This window comes from Benincasa hispida, chromosome 11 (assembly GCF_009727055.1).
Source record: "Benincasa hispida cultivar B227 chromosome 11, ASM972705v1, whole genome shotgun sequence".
NCBI lineage: Eukaryota > Viridiplantae > Streptophyta > Magnoliopsida > Cucurbitales > Cucurbitaceae > Benincasa > Benincasa hispida.
In genome coordinates this window covers 32,408,916-32,425,138 of record NC_052359.1, presented here as the reverse complement: position 1 = coordinate 32,425,138, position 16,223 = coordinate 32,408,916, and the positions used below count along the sequence as shown (strand labels likewise).

General features: G+C 36.2%; 1 protein-coding gene across 1 annotated transcript; it reads left to right on the top strand.

Moving 5' to 3' along the window:
• Positions 1 to 5,804: 5,804 nt before the first annotated feature.
• On the top strand, positions 5,805 to 14,875 carry LOC120091258 (aspartate--tRNA ligase, chloroplastic/mitochondrial). Its single transcript, XM_039049207.1, has 15 exons — positions 5,805 to 6,362; positions 6,460 to 6,603; positions 8,147 to 8,256; positions 8,897 to 9,008; positions 9,166 to 9,237; positions 9,866 to 9,957; positions 10,253 to 10,373; positions 10,842 to 10,964; positions 11,877 to 12,072; positions 12,162 to 12,349; positions 12,437 to 12,508; positions 12,620 to 12,718; positions 13,034 to 13,114; positions 13,586 to 13,643; positions 14,488 to 14,875. Exons 1-15 carry the CDS (start codon positions 5,988 to 5,990, stop codon positions 14,655 to 14,657), a joined length of 2,013 nt encoding a protein of 670 aa, XP_038905135.1. The 5' UTR covers positions 5,805 to 5,987; the 3' UTR covers positions 14,658 to 14,875.
• Positions 14,876 to 16,223: the final 1,348 nt, after the last annotated feature.

The window sequence follows — 16,223 nt, the reverse complement described above, 5'->3', positions numbered from 1 at the left end:
GGAAAGACGAAGGAGCCGTTGGAAAGAGGACTCATGTATGTGGACGCTTGGGTCAACTTGAGATCGACCAAGAGCACCATGGTCGACTCTGAGGCAACCCATAACTTCATGACTAAAACAGAAGATCGTCGCCTGAACTTAACCTGGAAAAGAGATGTAAGGAGGATGAAAGCCGTGAACTCTGCGACCCTGCCTATTACGGGGATAGGGAAGAGAACGCCAGTGAAGTTAGGGGATTGGAAAGGCCTTGATGACTTTGTAATTGTTAAGATGGACGACTTTAACGTAGTGTTGGGGATGGAATTCCTACTCCAACACCAGGTTATACTGATGCCCCTCACCAAATATTTAGTGATTGTGGGATCTACACCCACCATGGTTCAAGCCAGTATCAAACAGTCAAACGGGGTAAGAATGATCTCAGCCTTTCAATTGAAAAAAGGCCTTGCCCACGATGAACCCACGTTCATGGCCATTCTGATTGAATTAGTCGAGATGGTAGAAGAGGAAGTCCCCTGAGACATTCTATATGTCATAGAAGAGTATCGTGATGTCATGCCCGATAGTTTGCCCAAGTCCTCACCTCCACGAAGGGGGATCGATCATGAGATTGAGCTGCTGCCAAGGGCAAAGCTGCCCGCCAAGAATGTATATCGTATGGCCCTGCCAGAGTTGACTGAACTCCAAAAGCAGTTAGATGCAGGGTTTATTAGACCAGCGAAGGCCCCCTATGGAGCCCCAGGTTGTTTCAAAAGAAGAAGAACGGAAGCCTTCGACTATGCATCGATTATCGGGCTTTGAACAAGCTCACAATTCGTAATAAGTACCCCCTTCCTAACATCACGGGCTTATTTGATCGACTCCACAGTGCTAGATACTTCTCGAAACTGACCTACGTTACAAGGTGTGGAGCTTTCGAATTTCTTGTGATGCCCTTTGGCTCACTAATGCTCCGAAAACCTTCTATACTCTGATGAATTAGGTCTTCCATAAATACCTCGACAAATTTTTCATAGTACATCTGGACGATATCGTGGTCTATAGTGCCTTGATGGAAGACCATCAGTACCATCTCCAGCTAGTCTTCGAAAAACTGAGAAAAAACCAGTTATATGTAAAGAGAGAGAAGTGTTCCTTTGCTTAAGAACGCATAAATTTCCTCGGCCACGTGTTAAATGTGGTCGAATTGGCATGGAAGAGGGTAAAGTGTCTGCTATCAAAGATTGAAAGGTGCCAACATCCGTGACAGAATTACAATCCTTCCTCGGACTAGCCAACTACTATAGACGGTTCGTAGAAGGTTTCTCTAGAAGAGTAGAACCATTGACCGAACTGTTAAAGAAAGATAATCATTGAAGTTGGACTCCCGAATGTCAAGTCTCTTTTGAAGGTTTGAAGAAGGTGATGGTCGAAGGACCGGTCCTTGGAATTGCTGATGTGACCAAACCTTTTGAAGTCAAAGTTGATGCTTCTGACTTTGCATTGGTGGTGTCCTCCTTCAAGACGAACACCCCATCGCATATGAGAGCAGGAAATTGAATGATGCAGAACGGAGGTATGCCACCTCTGAGAAAGAGATGTTGGCAGTAGTTCACTGATTGAGGGTCTGGAGGCAATATCTCTTAAGGGCCACATTAGTAATTAAGACAAACAATAACTCGATTTGCCACTTTTTCAACCAGCCAAAGTTATCGTCAAAGCAGGCACAGTGGTAGGAGTGTTTAACAGAGTTTGATTTCCAATTTGAGCATAGGCCAAGGAAATACAATCAAGCGGCCGATGCCCTTAACTGGAAAAGAGANGTGGTAGGAGTGTTTAACAGAGTTTGATTTCCAATTTGAGCATAGGCCAAGGAAATACAATCAAGCGGCCGATGCCCTTAACTGGAAAAGAGAGCATGCGACCCTGTGCATGTCCGCACACTTGAAAGCAAGTATGTTGAATGGAACTGTGCGCAAAATTGTTAAGACACACTTGGCAAATGATGCATCGATGCAGGCCATTATGCAATTGGCCAAATAGGGGAAGACACGCCAATTTTGGGTGGAAGACGACCTACTCTACACCAAGGGCAATCGCCTCTACATTCCTCGATTTGGGGAGCTACGAAGATCGTTGATGAAAGAGTGTCATGACACACCCTGGGCAAGGTAGAGAACTTATGCCCTCTTAAAACAAGGTTACTATTGATCGAGCCTTCGAGATGATGTCATGCAATTTACTAAGACTTGCCTTATCTGCCAATAAGATAAAGTCGAAAGGACAAAATTAGCGGGTCTATTGGAGCCCCTACTTATGCCCTTTAGACCATGGGAGAGTGTGTTCCTCGACTTCATCACCCATTTGCCCAAGATTGGAGAGTTTGAATCGATCCTTGTTATCATTGACCGGTTCTCAAAATGCACCACCTTTATCCCAACGCCAAAGATATGTACAGCTGTGATGACTACCCAATTTTTCTTCAAACACATCGTGAAATTATGGGGTGTCCTTGCGAGCATCGTTAGTGATCGGGACGGGAGATTCACTGGAGTGTTTTGGACAGAATTGTTCAAGATATTGGGATCTACGTTGAACATGTCCTCTAGCTACCATCCCTAAACAGATGGTCAGATGGAATGCTTTAATAGCATGCTTGAGGAATATCTGTGTCATTTTATCGACACTAGACAGAAGAACTGGGTCCAGTTGTTAGATGATGCTTAGTTTAGCTTTAACAATTAGCAAAGCTCCGCAACTGGAAAGACGCCCTTCGAGATAGTATGTGGTAGACAGCCACTCATGCCACATCTGGTGGACCATCCCTATGCGGGCAAAAGCCCTCAGGCGCATAACTTCACCAAGGAGTGGAGCCAAACCTCTGAGATAGCTCACGCCTATCTAGAAAAAGCGTCAAGGAAGATGAAGAAATAGGCTGATAAGAAGCGTAGACCCCTCGAGTTCCAAGCTGGGGACAAAGTGTTGATCAAGATGCAACCAGGACAGTTCCGTTTCCGACGCAAGAGAGACCAATGTCTCGTACGAAAATATGAAGGGCCAGTGGAAGTGATTGGGAAGGTCAGGAAAACCTCGTATAGGGTTCAACCACCCTCATGGATGAAGATCCATCCGGTCATCCATGTGAGTATTCTGAAGCCCTATCACTCCGATCTTGATGACAAGCAGCGGAATATGTTGATGCGCCCACCTATCACGATGAAGAATTCAGCTGAAAAGGAAGTCGTACAAATTCTAGATAGATGTACTCACCGTATCGAAAGACCAAGATGAGAACTGACAGAGTTCTTGGTAAAGTGGAAGGACCTCCCCGATGAAGAAATCAATTGGGAGCGCGCAAAATACTTGAAAAATGCAACTCCAACGATCGTCGAGTTCGAGTAGGGTCAGTTGACAGGGACGTCAACTAATTAAGTGGGGGAGAATGTCACAATCATGCTTGTCCAGGGCCTGTTGCCCATGGCCGCATGCCCAATCCAACCCTCTTTTATCATGTTTTCATGCCATGTATTGTATTAGTTAAGTTAGTTTGCTCTCTTTGTATTTTTGTTGTAAGTGACCGCTTGCCCTTTTTCATATGCAATGGTGTCAGTTGAATTTTTATTCAGAATGCACTATATGGGGATAAGACTAATAATCAATTTCTCATACCAAGAGTAGTACTCTATAAAGTCGTTGTTGTTGTACATTGCTTTCTAGTCTACTACAATCTTTCTCTCTCTACTCATATACTAAAAAATGCTTACGAAAACCTTTTTCTCCAAACCCGTTTTCTCTAAAATGGGGGTGGAGGTTGCGAGAGGCACTTGGTATGCCATTGGTGTTTTGTATTCGGATTGGCTGACTTGTTGGTGAGCGGAAATAAATGCCGCACAATCGCTAAGAGAAGCTTTCGAAAGTGCAATTGTGACACTGCGCATGTGCTTGATGCTCGTAGGGTCATGCCCGTACCTGCCTATTATTGATAGCCCTGCTCTTCACTTGTGCATTGCATGCACACACCATGACATCAGTTGGCACAAGGCCCATAAAGCCAACCATGTCAATGTTCAAGGACTAACGTTCTGACACTATGCTTCAATGCTCATTAAGTGCCTCATCTGAATATGGTTGGACAACAATAAGCCCACGTGGCATTAATCATCACTTTTGTATACAATGTCCACTGAGCTTCATGAGCCGTGTATGTACTCCTTGCTGTAAAAAGTGTAAAATTGGTGACTGGAATGTATCAACCAAATCATGATGGATTTTTTTTTAATCAAGTATGAGTTTACAAACTTAATAAATACTTTTGGATGTTCAAGTCTACGAACTTAATAAATATTTTTAAAAGTTTAGAGAGCAAATAGTGACCCTCTCAACAATTCATTTTTTAAAATAAAAAATATATAACAAATTACAATCTACATACAAAATGGGAAAAAAAGAGGAAATAAAGGGGGCATTTGGCGCGTAGGTTTGGAACCTTAAGCCTGAGAATGTTAAGTCTGGGGATTAGACGGGGAGGTTTAGATAGCCTAGATTTAAGAAAACTGTGTTTGGAGTGTAGGTTTTGAAAGTCTGGGTTTAAGAAACTTGTATTTGGAGTGCAACTTAAGTAGTCTAGGAATGAAATACAAATTTATAAATCTTTAGTTTGTGAAATATTTTCTTGTATTTAATCACTGGTTAGATTTTAGATCAGTTTAAATTTATCATCTTAATTATTTTAATATAGTTAAGCTTAAAATAAACCCAAAAAAATTAGAAGAATATTTTTTTAAAAAAATATTGAAATAGAGATTTTGACTAAATTATAATTGTATTTAATCTATCGTTTTAATAATTTGATGTTTTAGTTTTACTAGATTTTGAAATAAAATTTTATAGACTTTTGTCACTTTAACTAATTTGAAAATGATAATTTTTTTTACCATAATACGCTAACTTAAAATTAAAATAAACTAGTATTTTAATATTAAATTCAATTATTGAAAAACTATATATATATTATCAAATTACATTTGAGGAATAAAAAAATCATAAATTTTGAGTTTTGGTCGTTAAGTTGTTTTAAACATTTTAAACCTTTACGTTTAGAAAATGATTCTAAGTGTTCGAGCTAGTTAAATTGACCAGTGAAAAAGAATGAAAATATTATTAAATTAAATTAGGGCTTTTTACACCTAAATAAATACACCTATACAATTGTAGTCTAATAGCTTGTTTGGAATGACTTAAGAAAAAAATATCTTTCCAAATTTTTTTTAAATACTTTTGATAAAAACTTATTAAAATAAAAAACACACGTGTCTTGCAATTCTTTCTTAAAAGTGTTTTTATATACAAAATTTTCTAGTTTGTTATATATTAAGAGTGTTTTTATTAATGTGTTTCATGGCTGGTAGCGGTCGTCGAAGGTGGCAGTCAGAAGTTGGCCGATGGAGTTGATGAATGAAATTTCGCTAGTGTGGCGGGAAGGGGGATTGCCAGAGGTTGGTCAAGATTGGTTGATGATGGTCGGAATTAGTTGGTGGCAACAAGAGGTTGGCCAACGACGGTTGTCGGGGTGGCGGCTGAAGTTGGCCAACGGTAGTCATCGGAGGGTGGTGGCAAGAGTTGGTTGGTGACAGTCGTCAGAGGGTGGTGGTTAGATGGTCGGTCGAAAGTGATGTCTAAATGTTGATCGAGATACTTTCTAGATTAAATCAAAAAAAAAAAAAACCCATAACTTCGAATAATGTTCACTATTGAAACCATGGAAAAAGAGGTAGGAAACCGACCAACTAAATTCATGCCCCAATGCCCCAAATAAGCACTCCCAAAATACAAAAGAAAAAAGTGAAGAAGAAAAAGCGCCAAAATTCCATCCACTAAGCCGTCTTCATCCACACGCAGAGTCCTCACCTTCTTGTGCGAGCCCTCCATTTTCAGAATCCTTAAACCCTTCACAGCTCTGTTCACCTTCTCCATCAATCTTCCATTACACCACCTGAAAACCCTCCGCCATGTCCCGTTCTCTCCTCCGAGCTTTTCCTTTCTCCACTATTCGCCCCAAGCCTCCTCAATTTCTCCCCATCTTCCACCACTTTTCCCATCTCCGCCTTGCCAAATCTATTTCCAGAACTCATAGACCCGTTTCCTCATTTTCCGCTTCCGCCAGTCATCCGCCTTCCTCTGCCACCGAAACCCTCGTTCCCACTTCGAATTCTCAGTCGCCTTTTAAAGACTCTCTTCAGTGGATCAATCGTACGGCGTTCTGTGGTGAATTGTCGGTTGACGATGTTGGGAAGCGGGTTCGGCTCTGTGGTTGGGTTGCTCTGCATAGGGTTCATGGTGGTCTGACGTTTCTCAATCTTAGAGACCACAGTGGTATTGTTCAGGTGCTTATTTTTATGTTACTTCTGTTTGAATTCTTGGGTTTACCTTGAAATTGAAGAAGTTCTATTGTTGAAAATTGATTTTTACTGCTTGAATTAGGTGACTACGCTCCCCAACGAGTTTCCAGATGCTCATTCGACTATTAACGACTTGCGACTTGAGTATGTTGTTGCTGTAGAAGGCACTGTTCGGTCTCGGCCTGGTGATTCAGTTAATGTAAAAATGAAAACTGGCTTGATAGAGGTATGTAAGAATTTCGTTTTCGTTTTACTGTTCATCTGGCCAGGCGTTGGGTTGGAAAGGTTTTCAGTTTTCTTGCTCAATGCATTATGCTCAAGCCTTTCCCCCACGATCCACTTGGCCATCTCCCGAGTTAACAAGAATTTTAACAAGATTTTGAAGTTACCAAGTACATAATATCGTGCTTGAACTTAGTATCTTGGAGGAATTTCCATACATCTTAAGCCTTTTGCAAAATAAATTCATTCATTCTTACCAATCAATAATTGTAGGAGTTCTTGGTCACGGTTATTAGTAACATGAGATTGGTTAGTTGCGGGGGAAGTGTTTAGTTCTTTTGGGATGTCCCGGTGTCTCCACATAGATGCTGATTCTAGCGTGGAACACTTGCTGGCTGTGTGGTGTTTATCTCAACTCAAAGGCAAGAATTTTAAGGTTGTAGCAATTAAAGCCACATTTTTGGAGAAACTCTAGAATTTTTTAAGGAGAGGCTAGGGATTGGGTTTGTGGAATTTTACGGTGCAAAAGCAACAGTCAGATTTTCTATGATAAGTCATCTCTTTCTGATAGTTTTATTGCGATTGTTCTTTGTAATACTCTTTATTGGTGTAAATGCTCACTTCTCTTTAAGGTAGAGTCTTTTTGTTATATAACAATATCACATAAAACCAGAAAATTAGTAACCTCTTATACAAGCAAAAATATGAGCCAACGAATTCACGTTATCTTTTCAAGACAATTTTACTTACTCTAACGCCTAAATTTTAAGAGTAACTGTCTCTTAGAATAGAACACATTACTTTTCTTATGCAATTCACACCTTGTCCACAAAATCCAACAAATTCTACTTTGTAGAGTAAACCAAACGTCAACAAATTTTTAAATGAGGGAAGATTTTTAGGAGAAAATTGCTCATGGAAAAATGTAAGTCCAATTTGGAGAGGAGGCATATTTAGAGACTAATTTGTGGCCGTTCGAATAGTCATATCTCTTCTTCAAATCGATTAAAATTAAAAAATCACAGTCATTCGTGAAAGAATGCAACTCAAGGAATTGAAAGAATGCAACCTTAAATGATTGCATACCATTTATTCCGATCCAACAATTTCTACTTTAATCACTTGGAGATTTTTCTTTGTAATCCACCTATGGTGGTTGTGAGGCCTTTTGTACCTTTCATTCAGCAATGAGATCAACATCAGTCTATTCCTAAAAAAAGTGGGGATTTAGTTGACTTTTTGGGCAACTCATGGATTATTCACAATATTTTGTTTTGTGATCAAGTCCAATTAGAGTGACTTTTTTATATTTGTTCCCACCGATGCCTTTCTTGTAACTTCTCAGTCATGGAATGAAAAGTAATGTTTCTCACAAAAGATAGAGAGATGAGTTGTAGGTTGCTGTCGATTGAAGTAGTATAGAGTTTGGACCTTTTTCTTCACTATCTTAGTCCTCTTCTTCTAGAACAGTCTAAGTTATCAATGAGTTAACGATCATTTTACTTATTCAGTTATTGCTATGGTGTTAATTTCATGATATATTCAAGGTTGCTGCAGAGCATGTTCAAATATTAAATTCTGTTGGATCAAAGTTGCCCTTTTTAGTTACAACTGCTGATGATGCAAAGGATTCTGCTAAAGAGGAAATTCGTCTGAGGTAGTTGTTTGATATACTATCACTTCAGGCCCAGGCCCATATCTAATTTCTTTATGTCCTATTAAACCGATGCTTATATTGTGAGCTCGTATTCTATGTGGTAATGAGATAAAATGTTTCTTTTTCATGATCATTTTTTCCTTGGGTGTGTTATGTAGAACATCTTGTCTTTCTTGAATAATCCTTTCCTTTCTTGGTTTAAGTTCTTGTTTAAACCAAGCCGTCTTTTAAAGCCCTTTTCCAAGTATTGCTTTATTTCATAATCTCAGTCCCTTAGTTTTTACAGCCTAGTTAACTGTGGTTGTTTATTTTGGTGAAGCCCTGTAGCCACTTTAGTTGGTTTCTAGTTTTTTCAGCCTATTTACGTGGCTGTCTTCTTATCAATAAAGTTTCATCATTCAGTCTTATGACAAGTTTACCTTGCCTAAACCAGGGTGGGTTGGATGCATCAAATACTCTTAACTTTCTTTATTCCCTAATCTTTGATTAGACTTTCAGTCTTGTTGTAGGATGAGTGCTGTAAAATAAATCCTCTATTGTATCTAAAATACTCATGGACTAGAGATGATCACGTATTTTTATTTTCTTTTTAATAAATGCAAAATTATGTTTTATATTAAAACAAGTTGAGTATTTATAGGTATCGGTACCTTGATCTACGAAGGAAGCAAATGAATTTTAACATAATGCTTCGTCATAAAGTGGTGAAGCTCATTCGAAGATATTTAGAGGATGTACATGGTTTTGTGGAGGTACTGCCATGTTTATGACTTTCGACTGACTTTTTGCCTTTCTTGATGTGTACTTGAATCATCTACATCAGAACTTCATATTATACTAAATGGATGGTTACAAATTGATTTTTTCTAGCCATACTTCAATTCTGAACTTTTGATGGTTATAAGGTAGATTGAGACGCCAATACTTTCTAGATCTACTCCAGAAGGTGCTCGGGATTATCTGGTGCCGTCTAGAGTTCAGGTAGTCTACATAGACTGAGCCTCTTATTGATTCTGATTTCTCTCAAGGCAAGTTGTTTTGGTAACTAGTATTTTTCAATCCAAAAACTTAAAAGTTCAAATATTTTTCTTGAGAAATCTGAATGTGATGCCATTTTCAGTCTCTAGCTCTGTTCTTTATTGCTTTTTTATTTTTTTGGGGGGGAGTTGTTTTTCCTTTTGAATTAATGCTAGAATGCTGAAAATATTAATCCTGTTAATTAGTATCACTGCTTTAGCTGAATACTAGGTAAATGATATTAAAGAATGAAATCAAAGAATCAGGGTCCCACGATTTTGCTCAAGATTGATTGTGAAACTCCTGGACATAGAATCATAATACACATGCCTCTTCAATTGAATGCCTGTGTTCCGAGGTGGTCAAGTTTTCATGTAATCAATTGTCTTTTCCTCAACAAAAATAAAGAAAAAAAAATATAATTGTTTTTATCCAACAAAAAATATAACGTAATTGTGTTCTACTACAATGACATAATTGTCTTTTCCACTAAACATAAAACATAGTTGTGTTTATTTACATTTGTTTGTTATATGGATTGCATTTCTCCATGGCTTGCAGGTCTGATTCAGTTTAAATGTATATTTTGAAGCCAGGAACATTTTTTGCTTTGCCTCAAAGTCCACAGCTGTTTAAGCAAATGTTGATGGTGTCTGGTTTTGATAAATATTATCAAATAGCAAGGTACTGACAATTATATCATCAAGCACCACTTCCATCATGTTTATCACCTTAGCCAAGGGATTTGCATTTGATACTCTCAAATTTCCTGCATTTGCGTGTAAGTTCGTTTTGTGTTTATTTATTCTCTTTTCTTTCCGAAGGAAAATATATATAGAAAGTTTGCAAGTTGATATAATGAATAGTAGTTTAATTGTTTTCATGAAAATGAGGAGCTAAGTTCAATCCATTTATCCCTATTGCATTCAGAGAATCAGACATCATATTTGCACCTTCAGTTTCATCACTTTCTTTGTAGGTGTTTCCGAGATGAAGACCTAAGAGCTGACAGACAACCTGAGTTTACACAACTTGATATGGAATTAGCATTTACAACTTTGGAAGACATGTTGAGACTCAATGAAGATTTGATTAGAAAGGTAGACCCTGATTATTAGAATTGACTTGATGCTCAAATTTCACAATGTGTGTGTGTCCATTAGTATAGGTTGCACTGGAAAAATATTTGAAAAGAAGCAAAGGTAGTTGCCACAAACTTTTGCTCTCACCACCAATTTTTGGACGCATTCATTTTGTTGGCACCCATTTTATGATGTGGGTTGTTGCCTGGTTTTGTGGTTTTATGTTGAAGGGATCCAATTTTGTCATAAACTAGTAAACTTTGTTGATAGCTCTAATTGAGCCTCAAGGCATTGGGATTTTGGTTTTTTTTAAGTAACTTTGTCTATAAGAGGTAGTAACTACATCCAAGAAGAGGAGAAAACTTATACTCCCTCGGGATTCAGGTGCTCATAGGTCCAAGGCCTAAAAGTACCACCTTTTGCTATGTTCGTCCTTTGCCCTCCAATTTTTTGGCTACTGATGGTAAATAAAAATTATACTTGTAGGTTTTTTGGGAAGTAAAAGGTGTTCAACTGCCGAATCCTTTCCCGAGGCTTACTTATGCTGAAGCGATGAGTCGATATGGATCAGATAGGCCAGATACAAGATTTGATCTTCAATTGAATGATGTAAACTCCTCTCCTTTTCTATGTTTGTATTCAACTCTTTCTAGATTAAATTTCCAAATGATTTTTTTTATTTAAAAAAACAATAAATAAATATAATCTATGTCTTGAACCAATGAGTGTCCATTGGAATAAGGAACCTTCTGGCTTTTATTCTGCCGTAAAGAAGTTTCCTATTGGTCCGAATTGTCAAAATTTTGATTATTGCATTACTTTAGATTCTTAGAAATTGTTTAGTACTTTACATGGGTTGAATCTCTTATCTTTAGCATTTTTCTCTTGTTTCATTGTTCAGAGAAGTATGGATGACTTTCGGATTTATGCTTAATATCCTCATTCAATTAATTCTAATCAGATTGGCCTTTTCACAATATGGCTTTCTGGATACTGTTTTTTGGCATTTGGGCAGACTTAATACCAAAAAATATCCATCATTTTGCTGAATACATTGAGGCCTGAATTTATAAATTAAAAATTAAAAAAATGAAATAAAGGAAGATAATCAGAAATGTTTAGGCTAATCTCCTACAATTTTGGTTGATAAAATGCAAGAAAATAAGAAAAATTCTGTGAAGTGAAGTAGTTAACTAAACTGGCAGTACCCTACTTTATAACAAATATATTTTTATGATTTTCAATACTCCTACTGAAGTGTCCATTAATCAAGTCTAGGATATTTGGTTGATTGTTGATAAAAAGGGATTTTGGAATATGATAAACTACTCACAAGTTCAAAGATTTTGAAAACTGTTAGATTTATCACACCATTGTTATAGTTGACTGTTTTTAGTTTATTGAAGCCCCATTTCCAATTCTAAATTAGGCAATGATATTGTTCACGGGAATTTAGTAGTTTGTATGAACTAAAGATTCCTCTGAATTAGCTATTAATAGATCTTCTCTTTGGAGTTGCAGGTGTCTGATATTTTTGCAGATTCTCCATTTAAGGTTTTTGCAGACGCCTTGTCTAGTGGCGGAATCATCAAAGTGCTGTGTGTGCCCTCTGGTGCTAGAAGGTATTCAAACACAGCTCTTAAAAAGGGTGACATTTATACAGAGGCGATCAAATCCGGTGCAAAAGGATTACCTTTTCTTAAAGTTATGGACGATGGTACTATTCCTTCTCTTTAAGATTTCCAATATGCTTAAAATGTCGATTGTTGAGATGGTGTCTGGCTCGTTCTTGGGGGAATCTTTCAGGTGGCATTGAAGGGATTCCTGCCCTAGTATCAAGTTTGGATTCTGCAGGTAGGGAGGAATTTCTAAGTAGATGCTCTGCTGAACCTGGTGATCTAGTCTTGTTTGCAGTGGGCCATCGAGTATCGGTTGATAAAACTCTAGATAGGCTTAGACTATATGTAGCTAATGAGCTGGGTTTAGTTGACCATGTAAGTTTATGTTTTCTATATTTTGATTAGTTTTATGCTAAATGTTTCTTCCCGTTCTCACTTGTTTGTCGTTTTCTGTCTATTTAGTCTAGGCATTCAATTTTGTGGGTGACCGATTTTCCAATGTTTGAATGGAATGATCTAGAGCAACGACTCGAGGTTTGACTTGTGTAGCCTCTTATTTTCACCCTAGTCTGCACTCCAGGTTAAATGTAGTTTGTTTTTATTCTTTGGCTTTTGATTGTTTAAATGCAATTTTCTCTTTTGCAGGCTTTGCACCACCCTTTCACAGCTCCAAACCCTGAGGACGTTGGTGATCTTCCCTCTGCTCGTGCCTTAGCTTATGATATGGTTTACAATGGAGTAGAGGTAGTTACTATTACTCAGTTTTTTTTAATAATTAATTAAAAAAAAAAAGAGAGAAATCAACCTTTGTTTGAAAAAATAAACATAGAATGGCCAGAATAAAAAAGAAAAAAAAAAAAAAACAAAAACAAAAGAAGCTTGTATCTTGTCTAGATAAAAACTAACTATATAAGAACTATAATTCTTGAGAATAAGGTTAAAATACTTTTTGTCACATATTTGGAAGAGCTGCTACTATCTATCTCTACTACAGCCTACTCTAGACTCGAAATAAGTGCTCTCTTCTTGAGTTAAAATTCTTCGCCTTTGCTGCTGTAGATTGGTGGAGGGAGTTTGAGAATTCATAAACGTGAAGTTCAAGAAAAGGTTTTGGAGATTGTGGGAATCTCTCCTGAACAGGTAAAGGTTAAAAGGGTTACATGGTTCACTGTAATATACTTGAGAATTAATTGAATACACACAAGAAACAGAATCAATCTTTAGGAACCAAACCTAGTAGGTTCTTTTGAGTTCAATACAATGGTTCGGTGTAACTGAACCAACCACATTCTGTTCGATTGGTGGCTTATAAAATATATTTGTTAGAACAAAACTGGCATAATTATTCATCTTAATTTTAATTATATTCATATATTATACAATTTGGTTTGGCCCCCCCTCAATCTGGTTTACCCCCATTCATCTATGAGGCTGAATCGATATATGTTCAGCTGGTCCGGCCAAGATATTATCTTCTACAATCAATTTGGTTTCTTCCTAATTCCTAATTTTGATGTGAAAATGTATACAATACACTGTTCTCCAGCAACGTGATTCAGGTCTTTTCTTTCTGCCGACAATATGAATTGTGTTCTTTTCTGGCTTTGGCAGGCAGAAGCGAAGTTCGGTTATTTATTGGAGGCACTAGACATGGGTGCCCCGCCTCACGGTATGGACCATTAAAGCTCTCTTCCAGTGGCTAAACTTAAAGCCACCCTTATTGTTTGTACGATTTAATTAATATCTTATCATTGTTCCTATTTACGATCAAATGCCTCATCTACCAGAGGTAGGGAAAATGCATTTTCATCATGCAAGTATTAATTATATATTGAAAATTTAATAATGTAACCTATGTATGCTAACATAGGCTTTTAAAGTGGTGATTTAATAGTATTTGCCTATTTTGTATTTTCTTACTGAATCTGGTTATTTATTCATTTGCATAATTTCTTTGAGGGTGACTTGAAAACTTTCTTAGATTTTTTGATCTTTCATGCAATCTGACTTATGATAGAATAACTTGAGGAAGAACTTTTTGTTCTAGTTGTTATGGAGAATTTCTACCTAGTGTTTATGACTATGTTAGATATGTAAATTATTCCAATATTTATTCAATCTCTCGGATTGGAAAATCAGCCCGGGGTGGCCTTTGGGTAAGGAGGCTTGACATGACCATCTATCTTTGAAGACCCCATGTGGAAAATTTAATAATCTAATTTGTTTGTTCGTCTCTAGAATTCGGTTATGGGTGAAGCTTCCTAAAAAATTAGTTGGTCATGAGTAAAACGTAATGTGGGTCCTTGTTTACTTTGCCTATCCAAAAAAAGAGGGAGATTGAAAAAAGAAGTCCAATATGAGGTATTGCTGTGGGAACGGACTGAGTAAATATATGGGTGGTGTAATCTACCAATAAAGATTGATGATTTCCTCGTTGCCATTAATGATATGACATACACTAACTTATTATCATCATTATTATTTGTTTGAACTTTCCTTTTCTGTTGGTGCAGGGGGCATTGCTTATGGGTTGGACAGATTAGTCATGTTATTAGCAGATGCAAATTCCATTAGGGATGTCATAGCTTTCCCAAAGACATCAACAGCACAATGTGCCCTCACAAGAGCTCCTTCAGAAGTGGATCCCCAACAACTCAAGGATTTATCATATCACAACCAATAAAATTTATTTCAAATACTCATTTAGTTTGGTTCGTTTAATTCAAATCTTAACTTTATATTCACCTCACTTGGGCAGTAATTTTTTGACTCGAGAAAAATGGACAATGGCCTCGTTGCATATTTTGAATCCTTGTTAGGATGCAATGATGAACAATAAGCATAAAATCTTTATAATTTAACAAAACTTATCAAATCCAGAGTTCTAGTTTCCACTTCGAACATGATCAGATTTTTAGGAGATATTGGATTATAAGTTTGACCTAATTTTTTGGTGTGGCTGGTGATGGACGTTATAGTTTGATGTCATGTACAGTAGAGATGAAACTGGGAAATACATGCTATGGACAGATTGTACTGTATTTGGCTGTTTGTTTAAATGTCTTTTTAAATTTGGTTTGTATGTTTTTGTTGTTTATAATTTTGGTGAAGATAGACTATTTTCAATTGTCAAACAAGTTACAAACAAGTGGCGACTTAGACGAGTATTCTGATTGTTTGTGATTTTGTTAAAAAAATGTAGAAGATAAAAGAGAGAATGTGAAGAATAATAGTGAGAATTTTATAAATTATTTATTGACTAAAATTTTCGTGTAAATGAAGTTTATAAATATTACTTTTATCTATTAATGTTTTGTTATTCACTTTTAATTTTTAACAAATTATTATTGTTTTTAGAATTTGACTAAAAATTTAGGTGGTTTTCCAAGAACAGAAATTTAGGAAAAAATAAATATAAATTTTAAAAATAGAAAATTATTAATAAAATTATTGTCAAATGAGGTTTAAGCATTTATCACAATAATATGTTTTTGTTTCATGTATATAGAGTCGGTGTGCACTCATCATGACTAATTTTACATGACAACTCAAAATTTGAATATTAAATTATAGATAGATGATAATTATAGATTGAATTGTTTCCCTCTATGTCTTTTATCAAACTCAAAATTCTTACCATGATACTATGATTTTTTTACATTTAAACGGTTTAAAATCTACCATTTTTTGTTTCATTGATCTTTAAATTAAAATGGTTGAGTGTTAAATGAATTATACAATTTTATAAATGTGGAGTTGGAAAAAGACAAGTATAAAACATCTGTATCACAAGTATTTTTTTTTTTTTTTTATTAATTTGTTTAAAACTCAAGACATTACATTTACTTTATTGCATCGATAAACTGTGTACAAAAAGATCGAAAAACCAAATGAAATGAATCTTCCCTAAACTTTAATCACCAAATTAAATTCTAAACTAAAATTAACTTTTGCTAATTTATTCACTAATTAAAAAAAAAGCTACAAATTTTTTTCTCTAGAATCAAATTTTGCAAAAAATTAAAATTAAGTTGGATTAATGTAAAAATTAGCCATTGAATAACTTTACCAAAACTTGTAAATCTCTACAATGATTTAGTTTTATTTCCCTTTTCTTTTGAAATCTTATCAGTTTTGTTAATATACACATATTTTATGTGGATACTATTTTTATTTAACAATATTTCGATAAAGAACTTTTCTAAAATCAAAACATTTTTCAAAGTTTGAAGTTAAAATTTCCAAACTT